General features: G+C 44.5%; 1 protein-coding gene across 9 annotated transcripts; it reads left to right on the top strand.

Annotated features, from left to right (window-relative positions):
- The first annotated feature begins 6 nt into the window (after window positions 1–6).
- METTL6 (methyltransferase 6, methylcytidine) lies at window positions 7–14,233 on the top strand. Of its 9 annotated transcripts, none has more exons than XM_053669302.1 (7): window positions 7–89; window positions 906–1,277; window positions 2,164–2,298; window positions 8,538–8,708; window positions 8,948–9,094; window positions 12,237–12,378; window positions 13,861–14,233. In XM_053669302.1, the coding sequence occupies exons 2-7, from the start codon at window positions 1,053–1,055 to the stop codon at window positions 14,040–14,042; spliced, it is 1,002 nt and encodes a 333-aa protein (XP_053525277.1). In that variant the 5' UTR covers window positions 7–89; window positions 906–1,052; the 3' UTR covers window positions 14,043–14,233. The 9 variants fall into 9 exon arrangements, with proteins under 9 accessions (XP_053525277.1, XP_053525280.1, XP_053525279.1 ...); XM_053669305.1 differs by having other exon boundaries at window positions 35–89; window positions 903–1,277; XM_053669304.1 differs by having other exon boundaries at window positions 49–213.
- Window positions 14,234–17,749: the final 3,516 nt, after the last annotated feature.

The following is a 17,749-nucleotide window of genomic DNA, read 5'->3' as shown; positions in this document are numbered from 1 at the left end:
GGGGAGGCACTTCTGGGTTCGTAGCGGAAGTGACGGAGGCGGTGCCGCGGCAATAGAATTCCGCCGGGATTCTGAAGTCCTCGACGCTGGTTTGTCCATGCTCAGGGAGTTTTTCGCGGCTGTTCCCAAATTCTGCTTCTGTAGCCTAGGCCTGAGTGAGGGCTAAATGCGCTCGGCCCTACCAAGTGAAGCTAGGGACAGGGACTGAGGAGGGTGAGGCTAGAGCGCGGCGGTCTAGATTAACGCGGGTCTGATAGCGAGTATGACAGGGTCTCCGCAGGCTGTCGCGGCCAGGTCGATCGAGTTTATCCCGAGTCTCCCGAGACTGGTAGATCCTCGGGACACTATTCTCTTCTTCTTCTGACGATCCACGCGTCACTCTTCTCTTCTTTCCCTTCATGCGGTGTTGGCGGTGCGAGGGCCTCGGTGCCTGGTTGTGAGAGAGCTTCTTACAGTCAGACTCAGGTCACCAGGGCGTAGCTCCATCTTCCCTGAAAGAAAACTGTGTCTCCGATCGTTAGGAAACGATGATCCCACTTCTGTCTCGCAACTGACCACCCGCATCCAATACGGGCAGCTCTTGGAGTTAAGTCACCGCAAAAATTAATCAGTATTTTCTCTCCAAGATTTCTGTCATTTCTCGAGAGTGTCCTTTTTCTAAACTAAAGAGATTTATTTTAATGGATGACTTATTCTGGTTTGAAGTGCATGAGAGACCTGGGTCACTGAATGTCAGCCCTCTGATGGTGGGGACTTTGTCTTGATCTCCTTTGTGACCTCTCCTCGTGTAGCAGGCAGGGTGTGGTGTAATCAGCACCAGTAAATGTTTGGTGACTTGAGCTGTTTGGTGAAACAACCATTCGGGAACCACTAACCAGAACGTCATTCTTTTCCCTGCAAAGTAGGAATACAGCCTGGGCCTTGAACCCAACCCGAGGAACCACATCTGAGAAAACTCGGCCTATGTCTGCAGAAATAAACTTGGATTCCTCAAACTATTCAGGGATGGGGAATCTTCAGCAGTGTTAAATACATTACCGTCAACTTATGAGATGACATCTTTGCAAAGGAAAGGCCTGCAAGGAAGGATTCTCAGCTCTGAAGAAGAGGAGAAACTGAAAAGAGACCAGGTTTTGGTGTCTGACTTTAAACAACAACAACTGGAAAAAGATGCTCAAAAGAACTGGGATCTATTTTACAAAAGAAACAGTACTAATTTCTTCAAAGACAGACACTGGACCACCAGAGAGTTCGAGGAGCTCAGGTCATGTAGGGAGGTAATGTTACACCATATTTGAGCTGTCGTTCATTTAAAATGTGTAGGAGTGCTCGATCGAATTTTTATGGAGTGAGGTAGAGAATTTATGAAGCCTGTCAGAATGGTTTGTACCATAGAGAGAAATAGACTGGTCTCAGGTAGTTTTAGCAGTTCCCGGGTTTGTAATACATAGAAGAAAACTTTAGTGGGCATTTCTTTTTCTTTAAAGCAGGGGTGTCAAACTCATTTTCACCGGGGGCCACATCAGCTTTGCTGTTGCATTCAAAGTGCCGAATGTAATTTTCGGACTGTATAAATGTATCTACTCCTTAACTAGAGGTAAGGAGCTCAGCGCTGCTGCTGGGTAGAAACAAGGTAGAGGGCTGGGATTGGCCCGTGGGCCTTGGGTTTGCCACCTGTGTTTTAAAGCTATCCGAAAGCTGTAAATGTTAAATTCATACTGAGTAACTTCAGTGACAGATTCATCATGATGATGATGAGCACTTTACCATGGCCCTATTCTAGAACTTTACATCTGTAATTTAAGTGTTGTAATAGCACTGTGACATAGGCACTAGTGTGAACCCTACCTACTGATGAGATTGAAGCACGAAGCTGTTTAAGTGATTTGTTCAATAATAGAAAATGAGGAAGGGCGGAGTCTGGATTGAGTGCAAGCAGTTAAGTCTATTCTCTTAGCCATTATGCTGTGTTTTCTCCACACCAAACTGGCCAGTGTTGGACAACAAGCTGAGATATTAATTTTAGCTTTTGGTTATCAGTTCACTTATTTATTACCCCTTGGGACAGAGTTCTTGTCTTTCATGTTCTGGACCTTTAAGTTTGGTTTATTTCTTCACTACAAAAAATGTAGAGCCCTCTAACTTTGGGTTCTCTTTCCTCAGTTTGAAGATCAAAAACTGACTGTGCTTGAAGCTGGCTGTGGGGTCGGGAACTGTTTATTCCCACTTTTAGAAGAAGATCTGAATATATTTGCATATGCCTGTGATTTTTCTCCAAGAGCAGTCGAATATGTCAAGGTCGGTGCACGCTTTGTGCATTCTGTTATAATTCTGGTTTTTTAGATTTGTTTGACCTGCCCTCTATACCCATTTTCCTGGTTGCAGCTCTCTCCATGAAGTTAAGGAGCTATGATCATCATAAATGAACTTTTCCATTTACATATGTATATAATACGTGAGAAAGACAGCAGAAAAAGTGGAAATACCGTAATGACACCCATGTACTTATACCAAAATCAGTGGTTGCCAGCATTTTGCTGCATTTGCTTTATAGACTCCTCTTTGCTGAACTGTTGTAAAGTAAATTATAGGCACTTCACTACTGAACATGTCTGCATACGTCTTCAATGAGGATTTTCTCTCCATGACTACAAAACATATCTAATAAAAATAACTGCAGTCCTCTAATATCCTTAGTACCCAATCCAGTTTCAGGTTTCCCCAAATAGTCCCAGGTATCTCTTATAGCTATATTGAATCAAGGACTACATCTTATACTTCATTACACATCTTGAATCTCCTTAGCCTATAATATTCCGGCCCTTCACGTTGACCTTTTTCTGTACCGACATTGAGTTTTTGTTTGGAGAATAAGTCATTTTTCTGTAATGAGATCTTACATTTCAGAATGTTTTGATTGTTTCTTTGTATCATTGTTTAACTTATTCCTCTATCCCCTATTTTTGCTATAAACTAGAAGTTAGATTTAAGTTGGGTAAATTATTTTGGGCAAAAATAACAGGTGATGTATCTCTCATATTGCATCATGTCAAGGGGGCAATAATGTCTGGTGATCTTACTGTAAGTAATGCCAGTTTTGATCTCTGGGTTAAGGTAGGAACTACCTAATTGTTGTACAAATATTTGCCTTTTGCCATTAACAGATATGTGGGGGATACTTTGGCAACATGCAGATGTCTAGTTTTCCATCAGCTTTTCACAGTTATGGCATTCATTAGACTTTTTGTGTAATATTGGTATTACATTGTATTATAACTTGCTTTTATCATTCTATATTATATTTTGCAGTTTTTTTTTACTTTTGTCTGCAGTAAATTTTTTTTAACTTTTTTACAGTTGTCTGCATTTTCTCCCTACCACTTCCCCCAATATTGCAGAGCTTTGTATCTACCACATTTCATTTAGATGTTTTAATATTCCATAAAATGCGTATACCATACTTTAACAATTACTCTGTTGATATTTGCTTAAATTATTTCTAATTTTCTGCTGTTTCAAGTAGGGTTAATATAATCAGCATTATACACATGCTTCCGAAACACATGTACACATTTTTCTACACATTTCTGTATGTTGAGTAATGGAAAAAAAGAGTATACACATTTAAATTTTAATAGATAATGCTAAGTTTCCTTCCAGAAACTTAATAACAATTTATAATTTCACCAATAATATAAGGATACCTTTTACTCTAGGCCCTCAACATTTAATGTCAGTCTTTTTTATATCTCCCAATCTTATGGGCAAAAATATAATGTCAAAGTAAAGTTATATTTTACTTTGTTTATTCCTTATAATCATTGAGGGTGAAGTCTTTGTAATACGTAAATAAGCACTAGTTGGTTTTTTTGGTCTCTTTGGTTCTTTTGATTTTTGCATATGAATCCCTTCATTCCACATATATTTACTGAGGACCTAATGTGTGCCAGTCACTGTTGTGAGCATTGGGTTAAGTAGTGAACAAAACGGACAGAAAACCCCAACTAATATGGAGTTTATAGTGTGAATTGTCTGTTGATAATCTTTGCCCATTCTTCTGTCATTTTTGCTCTTATTTTTAGTATGTATTCTGTTGTATACATAATGTTGCAAACATTTCTTCTGGTTTTATTCAATGCTTTATTGTTCCATGACAAGATTTAAATTATGTCACATTTATTAGTCTGTTCACTTTGAGATGCTAAGGTTTTGTGTCTTGTTTAGTAGTTCTTTTTTTTTAAATTACATTTATTGATTTTGCTATTACCGTTGTCCAATGCCCTCCACCCAGCACCCCCCCACTCCCTCAGGCAATCCTCGCACCATTGTCCATGTCCATGGGTCATGCATAAAGTTCGTTAGCTACTCCCTTTCCTGTGCTTAACTTCACATCCCCATGATGATTCCGTAACGACCATTTTGTACTTCTTAATCCCTTCACCTTGTTTGCCCATACCCCCAAATCCTCCTCCCATCTGGCAACCATGAAAATGTTCTCTGTATCTATGATTCTGTTATGCTTGCTTGCTTTTTTTTAGATTCATTTATTGCCATTTTATTGTTCATATTTGTGACCTTTTTCTTTAAGTCCCTTTAAATTTCATATAATGGTGGTTTGGTGATGATGAGCTCCTTTAGTTTTTTTGTTTGTTTGTTTGTTTATATGCCCTTGAATTCTTAATAATAGCTTTGCTGGATAGCATAATCTTGGTTGTAGGTCCTTGTGTCTCATGACTTTGAATATTTCTTGCCAGTCTCTTCTGGCCTGCAAAATTTGAGAAATCAGCTGATAATCTTCCCTTATAGGTAACTAACTGTTTTTCCCTTATAGGTAACTAACTGTTTTTCTCTTACTGCTTTTAAGATTTTCTCTTTGTCTTTGAACTTTGGCATGTTAATTATGATGTGTTTTGGTGTGGGCCTCTTTGCATCCATCTTCTTTGGGACTCTTGCTCTTGTTGGACTTATATGTCTATTTCCTTCACCAAGTTAGGGAAGTTTTCTGTCATTTTTTTCAAATAGGTTTTCAATTTTTTGCTCTCTCCTCCTTCTGGTACCCCCATGATACAAATGTTGGAATGCTTGGAGTTGTCCCAGAGGCTCCTTACATTATCCTCATTTTTTTTTTTTTATTCTTTTTCTTCTTGCTTTTCTGACTGGGTATTTTTGCTTTCTTATATTTCAAATTGCTGGTTTGATTCTCAACTTCATCCCCTCTACTGCTGATTGCCTATAAATTGTTCTTCATTTCAGTTAATGTAGTCTTCATTCTTACTGGTTCTTTTTTATGGTTTCCATGTCCTTTTTTATGCTGTTGAAGTTCTCTCTGAGTTCATCTGCTTTTCCCCTAAGTTCATTGAAAATCCTTATAACCAGTATTTTGAACTCTGTATTTAGTAGTTTGCTTGTCTCCATTTTGTTTAGGTCTTTTTCTGAAATTTTGATCAGTTTTTTTATTTGGGCTGTGTTTCTTTGTCTCCTCATTTGGGCAGCCTCCCTGTGTTTTTTTCTGTGCAGTAGGTAGAGTTGCTATGATTCCCTTGCTTGGTAGAGTGGCCTAAAGTAGTAGGTGTCCTCTAGGGTCCAGTGGCACAGCCTCCCCATCACCCAAGCTGGCTACTCAAGGTGCATCCTTCATGTGGGCTGTGTATACCCTTCTTTTGTAATTGAGCCTTGATTGATGTTGGCAGGTCAATGGGAGGGATTTACGCAGGCTGATGAACTGGCTGTGGACTAGCTGGGACCACTGCCTACCACTGTGGAGGATCAGCCATTCAGGGGCCCCCTCCACAGAGCAGGACTTACTTCAACAGGGCTCTGGTGCCTGCTGAGTCTGCCCATGAGTGTGTATTGTGAAGATGATTGGGTGGTGGTGCTCTGACATGGTCTGTAGCTGTCTGCTGGGTGCACTGGCTCTGGGGCTCCCCAGGAGTACAGGCCATGGTCAACTACTACCTGTGCTCTATCTGGGGCCACACAGCATAAAGCTACAAAGCAATCTGCAGATGGTTGCTACTTGTGCTGGGCTTAGAGGTGTCCAAGTGAGGCCGAGCTATGAACCAAGGCCATCTGCTGCTAGTGCTGGGCCTTGGGCCACTTAGCAAAAGATAGAGGGGCTTGCTGAGGCCAGCAGCTGCTTGTTTGAAAGGATTTAGGAAAATCTGAAGCATGAGCCAAGACAAGCTTTTATACGGAAAAGCCACCAGAAACAGCGTGGGTGGGCCCGAAAGGTGTTTGGTGCCAAGCCTCAGGGAATCACCAGGGCATGGCAAATAGTGCAAGCCAGGTTGTTAAGAGTCTCAGATATGGCACCCCACCCGCCTGCTCTCTGGGGGAGTTTCATTAAAGAAACAATGGCCTCTGCCAGCACGTCTGTCTGGGAGAAAGCTGCCCCCCCCAGCTCTTGCCCTGATGCCATATACTCCATCTCATCCTCGGTTGCCTCTGGTGCCTCCTAGGCTGCCTCCCTGGTGCTGGAGCTCAGGAGTGAGTCTGAGTAAGTCCATGTGTGGGCCCTTTAAGAGGAACTTCCAGGGATTCCAGCAGTTTCTGTTTTCCTCAGCTTCAATCTCCACTGGTTTTTGCAGCCAGAAGTTATGGGGACTTTTCTTTCTGGTGCTGGAACCCTGGGCTGGGGGGCCTGGTGTGGGGCTGGGACCCCTTGTTCCCCAGATAGTTCTGCCAATTTTTAATCACCATGGGTGGGTGTAGGACCAGCTTGTTCTGTGTCTCTGCCCCTTCTAGTACTGTTGATGTGGCTTTTTCTTGAATTCTCTAGTTGTAATTCGACTTGATTTCCAGTGGTTCTAAGTAATGGTGGTTCCGTAGTTTAGTTGTAACTTTGGTGTGGCTGTGCTATGTTTATCCAGGCTGCTGCCTTAGCTTTCTTAGTATCTGTTTGGGTTTCTGTAATCACTATATGTTCTATTTATAATTTTGATTATTATGTTTTCTAATTCATCTGGAAACATTTTGGTCATTATTTCTTCAAATATTTCTTCAGCTCTTTTCTCTCTTCTAGGGTTCCAATTACATGTCTGTTATGCTGTTCACTGTTTGTTTTTTTACTTATTTTTTTCATTGCATTTTCAGTTTGCATGATTTTTATCCCCCATCATCAGGTTTACTGATCCTTTCCTAGGCAATAGGTGTTCCTGTTGAAGAGCCTGCCCAGCGCATTCTGTCTGTTACTACGATTTTGTTTTTTAGCATGTCCAGTTGGTCCTCTTTCTGTTGTGTCTCTGCTGAAATTACCTCTCTGTTCTTGCATGTTCACCTTTTTCAATAGAACCTTTAACATTTTAATAATGGTTAATTTAAAGGCCCGAACTTTTAGTTCCAACATCTGTTTATGTTGAGTGTGGTTCTGATGATTGCTTTGTCTCGGAAGCACAAAAAAGCCATCATTCTGCTGTCTGTCCCGCTTTTTTCTTCCCGTAGGCTTAGGGGCTACATTTTCCCACCTCCGTCTATCCCTGAGCTGCAACTGGGAGTCCTGTAATTCATCTGCATAGCCAGTGGTCGTTTAATACAAATAGATAGCTAGTTGTTCAGACACAATAAGTTGAGTAAAAACTCATTTTTCCTTCCCGATAATTGTCACCTTTATTATCTACCACTTTATAAATTTAATTGTCTTTTTTGTCACATATCTTTTTTCCCATCCAGTGCTGAATTTCTCCACATACATGGGTCTGTTGGGGGACTTGTTCTTCTCAGTCCTGTTCTCAAGCCACGTTATTTTAGTCCTCCATTTGTAATGTTCTGATGTTCAGTAGTGTACCTTCTCCTTCGTTGTTCTTCATTTTTAAGAATTGACTTGGCTTTTTGTAAAGATTTTTGCTTTCAGATTAATTAGAGCTACCTTGTCAAGATTCTAGAAATTTCATAGGATCTAGTTGAAATTACACTGGATTTGTAAGTGAAATGATAAGTAGTGTTGGCATCTTTTCAATATTGAATCTTCCTATTAAATAACTTTATATGTATATTTTTCAGGTCCTTATTTATATTAAAGCTTAAAATTTTTCTTTATAATGTGCTTACACGTGTGTTGAAGCCCACCAACCAGAATGTACCAGGGGCGCACTCATAGTAAACCGAAGTTGGGTTTTTTACCTTGCTGCAGTGAGGGGAAATACACCCAGAAGACTGTGGGAGGATTTCTCGTAGGATTTGGTTTTGTGGTGCATAATCCAAAGGGAGATGAAGGCAGCAGAAGCCAGTTTGGGATACTTATCCCTGTGGCAGAGTATGAGCATCTTAGCTCAGGTGTGCATACGTGATAGGCTGTGTCCTCTCCTCAATTAAAAATGACTGGTTAAAATGAAATCCTGCCCCTCACAGCAATATTGAGTATTACGTGCTCTAATGTGCAGAATGCTCATAACTCCTTTGTACCCATAACAAAGTGAGCGCGGTGGTCTCTGAGCAGCAGAACACGAGTGGAACCCAGATCTCCTTCTGAGGCCGTAGTTTTCCCTTTGTATCAACGTGGATGTTGAGTGAAACTTCTTTTGTGTTTTTCTCCTCTTTAGCAAAACCCTTTATACGACACACAGAGGTGCAAGGTGTTCCAGTGTGATCTGACTGAAGAGGACCTCCTGGAGCACGTGCCCCCAGAGTCCGTGGATGTGGTCATGTTGATATTCGTGCTCTCTGCTGTTCACCCTGAGAAGATGCACCTTGTCTTACGGAACATTCACAAGGTTAGTGGTTTGGAGCCCGCACTGGAGGGGCCGGACAGCCCGGTCTTCTTGCTTCCCTTCCCTCCAAGGATCCTGTACTGTCCAGATTGAAGAGCCCCCGCTCTCACTAGGTAGGCTGGGTAGTCAGTGTGGAGAGGGATTCTCCTGCATGAAACATCCGCCCTAACCTTTGATTTGTCTGGGGGCCACTGCCACTCTTCGGAGCTCGGCCAGCCCTGGACCAAGGATGACTTTTACAGACACAGATGACCAGTGGTAACCCTGCAGCTCACCGGGGAGGCACCCAAGTACAAGTGTGCGTCACCCAGAAAGCCCGTATGCGTCACCTGTTGAGTGAGTCAGTCTGCTTTACAAAGGGAGAAGAAAGCATTCAGCAAGTTGAAAAGGTGAATGTTAGGTAAGAGAGAGTCTGTGTTTTTAAAGCTATACATTAAAATTTAACCCTGGTTTTAATTATTTTAAAAGAGTAGTGAGGTAGAAATTTTAAGACACTGGAAACTTGTTAGGGAATAATTGTTCCCACTTAAAACAGTATTTTAAAGCATGTTCAGGTATTGCCATGTTGGTTTTAGCCCTCTGAGGTTTCTTAAGGTTTTTTTCCTCCTTAACCTCTCCTTTCCCTGCCCCTGGTATCTGAATACATGAGAACCCAGCATGTGCCAGTAAATGGGCATGGAACTCAACCCGAGTTAAGAGGGAAGAGATAGTAGGATCACCTGATTTGAAGGCCCTGCTGAAGGTAAGGGATTATTAAAGATGGGGAACTAGAGAGAGTGAAAAAGATGGTGGGGCGGCCAGAGAGCGCCCTGGGTGACAGAGAGAAAAAGGGGGGTTAACATTTTCCAGTGCTGCCAAGGCCCCGGGCCATTACCGGGGGAGTGAGTAGTTTCGGTGGGGGTGCACAGGTCTTTGGAGGAGAAGCTCAAGTCCCTACAAAGCCAGCATGTTCGGAAGGGTAATCCTCATGGATATTGAAATTAACCAGAATTACAAATGGAACAGTATTGAGAATAAGAGAGTAAACCACAAGGTACATCTATCATGAAATGAAGGGACATGGCCTGGAACCAACAGATAGCAGTAACAGTAAGGGATGGTGGATGGTATAACCTGATGCCCAGAGCTGGGGTGGTCAGGGATGAGAAAGAAGGCACAGAGGAGCAGTGAGGAGCAAGGGTGGAGCCAGTCAGGTCCGCAAGCCCAGGGGTACCAGGGCCATGGGAGAAAGCAGCCGTGACTTGAGAGGTTGCAGGGAAAACGGTGTCATCAGGGGACAGTCAGGTTTCTGTGAGCACATGAATGAAGGGGACATTCAGAAGAGGCTGTGGATACTAGTGGTTTCACTGATGAAGGTCCCCGGGGTTAGGAAGAAGTTAGGGCAGAGTAAGGAATATCGGGAACTTTATGAGGATGCCCACTACCGTTCATCATTATCCTGAAGGACCTAGTCAGCTCAGAAAGACAAATAACGGTTTAAGGATTACAAAACACATTATTTTCAGATAATGTAGTTGCCTAAATACAAAATATTAAAAGGATTACAAAAGCTGTTGTAAGGTAGATCTAATTACTCCAGGATGTTAACACCAGAGAAATTTAAAAACCACATAATTTCAAACTGAAAGAAAACCTTAAAGTTGAATTCCCTCATTTCTGGAGTGGAATGATGAATAAATTTAGACCAAATTTCATCAGAAGACCCAGATTCTGGTCTACCCTGTACCACTGACTCTCCTTGAAACCTCAGGCAACTCATTTCTACTCCGAGTCTCAGTGCTTGTGAAGTAGGTACAGTGGAGCTCACCCGCCCGCTCCGAGTTATTGGAGGCGTGAGAGAACCCAGCACTGAGAAATGCCCGGTTCACCAGCTGTACAGTGCCATGATCATGGGAGGCGTTGGCATCGTCACTGCCACTTTACAGATGGGAAACGTACCCAGAGGGATAAAATTACTTGTCAGGGCCGTTCAGCCAGCTCGAGGAGGAGGTGCGGTGCGAACCAGGACTGCTGAATTCCCCAGTGAGCGTTCCTTCTGCTGGCCCACGCGGCTTCCGTTCCCTGCTTCCGAAGTAAAGAGTAAGGCCTTCTCACAGGAGCCGATTTTTTCAGAATTTTCCCCTGTCACTTACTCATAACTTAAAACTTAGCATTTTTGACCAAGGTAAGAAATTTCTATCCAAGAGGTTCTTTACTGACAATATTTAAAATGCATGCTAGTATTGACAAGAATTTACTAAATGAGAGAATCTGTTAGCACACTTGAAAATATGTATCATGGACAATACTTTACATTTCTGTTCAGAAAGGAGAACCACATCAAACTATGTCAAATGTCTATTATAATAGGCAGTATATGTCATATGTCTTAAACGATGTCTCACTGATATAATGGGCCAGAGTAGGAGTTAATAAAATGTGTGCCCCCTTTGAAGTCCACTCTAGTTTGGTAATGTTGATGCAGTTTATTTTCACATAAAAAGCAAGCGTCACAGAGTGTACCCCTTTCTTTTCATCCCGAGAAACATGTAGCTATTTCCTTTGTGAAAGGCGTAGTTTTACCCACTCCCTGCCGATCTTTCCTTTCTGCTCGATGACGCCTGTTTCTGATAGGCTGCAGTGGGGCTCCCACTTGGGCCTGGCATTGAAGCCCTTCCCCACCCTCTGCTCCAGCTGGCCCGCTCCGCCTCGCATCAAGAAGTGCAGCACAGTGTGGGGACAGTGCTCGGTTACTCCTCCCCCCCAGAGCCCCCTTTTCTTGTCAGTAGTGTCAGTGGAATTGGAACGACCCCACATGCACACACACATGTCCCGAGGCTAACGGATGTTTCTGGTTCTACAGTGTGATGCTTTATGACCCAAGTGTGAGTCCTGACTCCCCCACTTAATAGCTGATGTGCAATTGTAGGCAAATCACTGAACTCTTCTGATGCCAGTTTCCTCTCCTCACTTGAGGATGATAATCACACTCGTTCCTTCGTCTCTGAGTTGGGTGAAGATCCAGTGAGACAGTGTCTGGGGTGAGCTGTGCAGTGCTAGGCGTGTGTCAGTTATTGCATGGGGGCAAGCTGTACGTAATTCTAGCACAGGGAAACCAGAGCGAGACTCAATGCGGAAAGCCAGGCACAATCAGTAAAAAGTCAAAATGACACCGTATGTTTTTAAAGAGACAGTTGGACCACAGGGTCACGAAATAGGAGATGCTAATGAAATGTTGGGAGAGTGTGCTTTAGTGAGGGTAAGACTGTTTTGTTTAATATCTTTAACATTTTCATTGTTTGACAGCTGGACCTTCCAGAGTGTCTTGTAAGCTCTCAAGAAACGTCTCTTCGTGGGTTCACTGCCAGGCTTGGCTGTGCCTTTGATTAGCAGGCCCTTTCCCTTCACGTTGTGGGGGTTTCAGTCTGATCCCTTTCCTAATGGTCATAGGGCAAGGTCATTTCATCTCTAAACGAGTCAGATTTTTATTTTACAGTAAGCTTTATTCGACTGGGTTCCCAGAGTTATATGCAGCCAACTTTTGCTTTGTAGGTATTAAAACCAGGCAAAAATGTCCTGTTCCGTGACTATGGGCTGTATGATCACGCCATGCTTAGGTTTAAAGCCGGCAGCAAACTCGGAGAAAACTGCTATGTTAGACAAGATGGAACCAGATCGTATTTCTTTACCGATGGTGAGATTAATGGACTCTGTCTGTTTACCTGATCGTGTCCTCGCTGTAACACTGGCTGGGGTGGGGGTGGTGCTGCTTAGTGCACACGCACGAGACCCTGGAACAAGCTCTCTGCCACGTGCCACTTACCTAGCACCTGGGACGGTGTAGGCACTGCCTCTGGCCACGGCGGGCTCGCAGCCTCCTCTGGAGACAGTGCCTCGTTAGCCGGTGAACGGACAGGCTCTGGTCTGCTACACGCACGCGCTCCCGGGGACTGTGCCGGGGAAGGGGCGGGGGCGACTCGGAACCTTCCTCACGTAGTTCAGTCAGGCACGGAGGAAACAGGACAATACATTGCCTCGTAGTCACTCTGCCAGGTCACAGGGAAACATTTTTTTAAGGTTTTATTTATTTTTAGAGAGAGGGGAAGGGAGAAAGAGAAGGAGAGAAACAATGTGAGAGAGAAATATCATTGGTCAGTCGCCTGTCCTCTGCCTCCCCACCCCCCAAACAGGGTCCGAGTGAGCAACCCAGACATGCGCTCGGACCAGGAATCCAACTGGGGACCTTACGGTTTGCAGGACAGTGCCCAGCCAACCGAGCCATACCAGTCAGGGCAAAGAAGCAGTTTTCTATATAAGGGATTGGGTCTGTCTTTAAATGCAGAAATTTTCTTTCGAGGGGTCCTTAAAAAGTCATTTTTTATTTAAAAAAATCCAAGCATGAGTTTTAAGCCTGCTTAATAATCTGGACCATAGATAATTATCTTTTTAAGCTCTTAAAAATGTTTTTATTTCTTGAAATAAAATGTTCTTTTAGATTCTAAATGAAGAATGAGTGAATACCATTCAGATGGCAAACTCATAAAAAACGTCAGGTGAAAATTAAGCATTTGTTTTAAGGTTTCTGATTCATGAGATTTGACGAAACCAGTTGTGAGTAAGTGAGAAGATGCAGTGATGTCTATAAAGTGCTTTTAGCACGGTCTTTGGAGGAATGCTCTTAATGAGAGTGTTTTTGTTCCGTAGTCATTCTGTTTGTTTATTTCACACATAGTGATGTAGTATTGGGGTTAAATTTTTCTCAAGGTCGATCACCAGCAGATGATCCCCCCCACACTGGTCCCAGGTGCTCCTCCTTCGTGCTTAGACAGTGAGGTGCTTGCTGCAGACACGCCGGGCACGTGCACTCTGTGCGAACACAGCCAGCTGGGGTTGCATTGCTTTTCCTTCACACGTTTGCGGCTGGGGACTCGCATGGTGGGCATCGTGCAAGCTGCCCTTAGGCCTCTCTGGTTACCTCTTTAGTTAGGGGTTTTCACTGGAGTGTAAGATGATGAGAAGTAGGTGTGTCACTTTTGAAAACATAACCTTTAAATTTTAGCATTGAAGTTTCCATTACATTAAAAAAATCTGTCTCAGACTTCTGGCCCTCCTTAGCCCACTGCAAAGCAAACATAACGCTGTCAGTACTGAGTGTTGTTGATTTGCTGTCTTACAGAATTCCTGGCTCGGCTCTTCACAGACACAGGTTATGAAGAAGTGGTGAACGAGTATGTGTTTCGTGAAACGGTGAATAGAAAAGAAGGCCTGTGTGTGCCTAGAGTTTTTCTTCAGAGCAAATTCCGAAAGTCTCCAAGGGACCCAGCTCCTGGGACCCTGGGCCTAGGTCACAGGTCCTGACTTTTCACGAGGTCGACTTTATGCCTCCCCTTGAAGAGGAAAGTTTAAGGTCACTCTTATTATTTTGTATATTTTTATATTTTAACTTTTTTAATGAGTATAATTTTTTCATTAAAAAGTAACAAATTGTGTCTGTGTGTAGTATAGAAATATAAAAATCAAATAAAGTTGCAAGATCTGAAAAGTAAAGGAAGTTTTATGGCATAACTTGGCCATGTTGTCCGACCATAAAAGTCCCCGAGGGAAAGCCGCAGGACCCCTCGCCACGAGAGCACTGTCGCTACCACGTGGGCCTGCAGGTCCGACGCGTGCAGCGTGTCAGACGGCCCCGTAGAAAAATGGGGCCAAATAAGATAACTCGTCCGCGTGTATTTTTGGCCTGAAGGTTGTTCTCTTTTTCCAGTGTCTCATATTTGCCCATTTTTCTCTACTTCAGTTCATTCCTGGGCCTCTTCAAGCCCAGTGTTTCACAAATGCCACTCTTGCTGTGTCAACCACTGTGGCGCCCCTCCCAATTCCTGAGACCTCTGTAATTGGGCCAGTCCCTGCCCCAAGGGGGAGGGAGAGCAGGGAAGCCCACCCCCCACCCCGTCGTCTGCCGATGCCGTTTCTGCAGAAGCGCGGTAGATGGACTGTCCCATCTCCCTGAAGAGGAATGAGGACGCAGTGGTCGGGGCAAATGACTGGCATGGCCGAAAGCACACGGCCCACACTGGGTGGACTCGGGGGAGATCCTGAACTGGTCTGCGGACCTGTTCACCTGCGTTCTCATGTAATGACTTTTACTTTATGAGGTAGAATCCAGGATCTTGGGGGCTGCTAACAAACGGTGGCCCTGTAAGCCTCTATGTCCCACTTTTTGGAGAAAGCTGTGCAGGAGAGCATCTGTCGAGCACACAGACTGAGTGGCACATGCAGAAGGCTGGGCCCTTCCACCCCAGCCGGCCACGCCTGGAGAGGAGGGTCCCAGTGGGAGGGGCCGGCCAGTCGTCAGAGCCGCTCTGCACAGTCAGAATGAACCTGGTGAGAAGAGGGAGAGGCAGTGGAGCTCAGTGTGCTTGCTGGTGTCCTGATGCTGCCCGTCCTTGACTTCCTAGGAGGGGCCTACGGAGCGGGGAAGCAGGAGGAAGTCCTGTCATCTTGTGGTCTCTTGCTTTATAGATTATCTCCCCTTCTTTTGAAGGCTGGAAGGTGGCTGTACTAGGTGAGAAGCAAAACCGGTAACAGCACAGAGTTTGCCCTTTGTAGTGTGTTTTTCTTTGGAATCAACATGTAAAGAAGATGGGCCTGTAGGGAAGATGCTCGCGGGCCCTCCAGACTGGAGTCCAACCTTGCCTCAGAGCAGTCTGTTAGGGGGAGCCAGGGCCAGGCCACGCTCTGCACTGCCAGGGCTGGACTCTGTCCTCTGAGCCCCCTCCACCAAGTGACTCCTGCCCCCAGCCTCGGCCTCAGAACTGCCCAGTGCCCTCTCCACAAAAGTCCTCTCGCCTATTTCTTCCATTAGTTCTGGCCAGCATTGCTTGGATTTTAGTGGCCAAGTGGGAAAAAACAGGATATTTGAAGTAGAAAGTAGAGAGCAGTATAGTAGTGTAAGATAAGCCTGGGCTTTTGGTATCAAGTCACTTGGAATTGTGACCACATCACTTGTAAAACGGGATAGCTGTACCGTTTCCTGGAAGATGGGGTATGGGGGTGGGGAGACAGAGGCAGAGTTCAGGTGGGCTTCTCTCAAGCTTGGTTCCTAACAGGCCCAGACCAGGGACCGCTACCGGGGGTTGGGGGCCTCTGTACTCGGGCAGCCTATATGCCTGAGAGGCAGGAGGGAAGAAAGCTGAATAGGCTGACAAGCACCCTGGCCTGAAGAAAAGGCCTCTCTACCTTTGCCAGTAGTTGAGGGGACACCTGCGAATGAGGCCAACGGTTTTCTCCAAACAACTTGGAGTTGTCTCGATTCACAGGAGCAGTTACGGCCCCAAATTCCTACCCCATAAAGGAAAGCCTGTAAGTTTTCGCTTGGAATTTTTTTTTTCTTTTAAATTTTTTAATTGATTATGCTGTTACAGTTGTTCTATTCCCCCCTTCATTCCCCTCTACCCTACCCCCCATCCCCACCGTTATCCCCCCTTTAGTTTATGACCATGTGTCTCAATTCCTTTAGATTCTATATTTCCCATGCTATTCTTGCCCCCCCATCTATTTTCTATCTACTGTCTATGCTACTTATTTTCTGTACCTTCTCCCCCCTTCTCCTCCTCCCAATCCCCTGTTGCTAACCCTCCTTGAGATCTTCATTTCTATGTTTCCACTTCTGATCTAGCTGTCCTTTTAGTTTGCTTTTGTTTTAGGTGTGGTTGTTAATAACTGTGAGTTTGTTGTCCTTTCACTGTTCATGTTTCTTTATCTTCTTTTTCTTAGATAAGTCCCTTTAACATTTCATATAATAAGGGCTTGGTGATGATGAACTCCTTGAATTTGATCTTATCTGAGAAGCACCTTATCTGTCCTTCCATTCTAAATGAAAGTTTTGCTGGATAGAGCAATCTTGGTTGTAGGTTTTTGGATTTCATGACTTGGAATACCTTTTTCCAGCCCCTTCTTGCCTGTAAGGTCTCTTTTGAGAAATCTGCTGACAGTCTGATGGGGACTCCTTTGTAGGTGACTGTCCCCTTAGCTCTTGCTGCTTCTAGGATTCTCTCCTTCATTTTAATTTTGGCTAATGTAATGATGATGTGCCTTGGTGTGTTCCTTCTTGGGTCCAACTTCTTTGGTACTCTCTGAGCTTCCTGGATTTCCTGAAAGTCTATTTCCTTTGCCAGATTGGGGAAATTCTCCTTTATTATTTGTTCAAATAAGTTTTCCATTGGTGGCTGTGCCTTTCCCCCTTCTGGTACCCCTATAATTCGGATGTTGGAGCGTTTAAAGATGTCCTGGAGGTTCCTAAGACTCTCCTCATTTCTTTGAATTCTTGCTTCTTGACTCTTTTCTGTTTGGCCATTATTTGCTTTCTTCTGGTCCACTCCATTGATTTGAGTCCCAGTTTCTTTTTCATTGCTATTGGTGTCCTGTGCAATTCCATTCATTTCAATTAGTTTCGCCTTCATATATTTGTCTAATTTGTCGGTATAATCAACCAGTTCTGTGAGGATCCTGATGACCAGTGTTTTAAACTGTGCGTCTGAGAGTTTTGCTATTTCTTCATCGCTTAGATCTATGGGCTCTGGGGCTTTGAGATATTCTTGCGACATTTTTGGTCTGTTCTGGTCCTTTAAGTGTGAGAAGCGGTGCCTTGGACTCCCAGGTCGCTGGGTTGTGACGCTAGATGTGGGGGCGTGGTCAGAGCGGGGAAATGGCGACCCCCTCTGCTGCTTCTCACAGCTGGGTGCGGAGGAGCAGTGCCTTAGGTGGTTCACCAGGGCAGGGCCACTCAGAGTCGCTGGGTTATGATGCTGTATTTGGAGGTGGGGTCAGAGCAGGGAAATGGCGGCACCCTCCAGTGCCACTTGCCGCAGGGACCCGCCGGACCCCAGTCCAACTGCTCACTCCCTCGCCTGTCCACCTGCGCACAAATGCGCGATCACAGTCAACACACAGCACCGCTCCCCCGCTGTCTCCCCCGCGGTCGCTTGCCTGGTGGCTCGCTGGGTCGCTCACTAGGTCCAACCCTGCGCCTGGATTCTGCGCCTGAGTCCGGCTGACCGAGACCTTTG

This window comes from Artibeus jamaicensis, unplaced genomic scaffold, assembly GCF_021234435.1.
Source record: "Artibeus jamaicensis isolate MK-2021 breed Jamaican fruit bat unplaced genomic scaffold, CSHL_Jam_final contig_519, whole genome shotgun sequence".
NCBI lineage: Eukaryota > Metazoa > Chordata > Mammalia > Chiroptera > Phyllostomidae > Artibeus > Artibeus jamaicensis.
The sequence above is the reverse complement of the archived record's forward strand: the minus strand, read 5'-3'. Positions and strand labels throughout refer to the sequence as shown.

Bases quoted from the DNA above. Each gene is read 5' to 3' on its own strand.
- METTL6 (XM_053669302.1), top strand. From the start codon at position 1,053: ATGACATCTTTGCAAAGGAAAGGCCTGCAAGGAAGGATTCTCAGCTCT. The intron at 1,278-2,163 runs GTAATGTTACAC...CTCTTTCCTCAG, and splicing joins AGCTCAGGTCATGTAGGGAG to TTTGAAGATCAAAAACTGAC. The intron at 8,709-8,947 runs GTTAGTGGTTTG...TGACTTTTACAG, and splicing joins TCTTACGGAACATTCACAAG to ACACAGATGACCAGTGGTAA.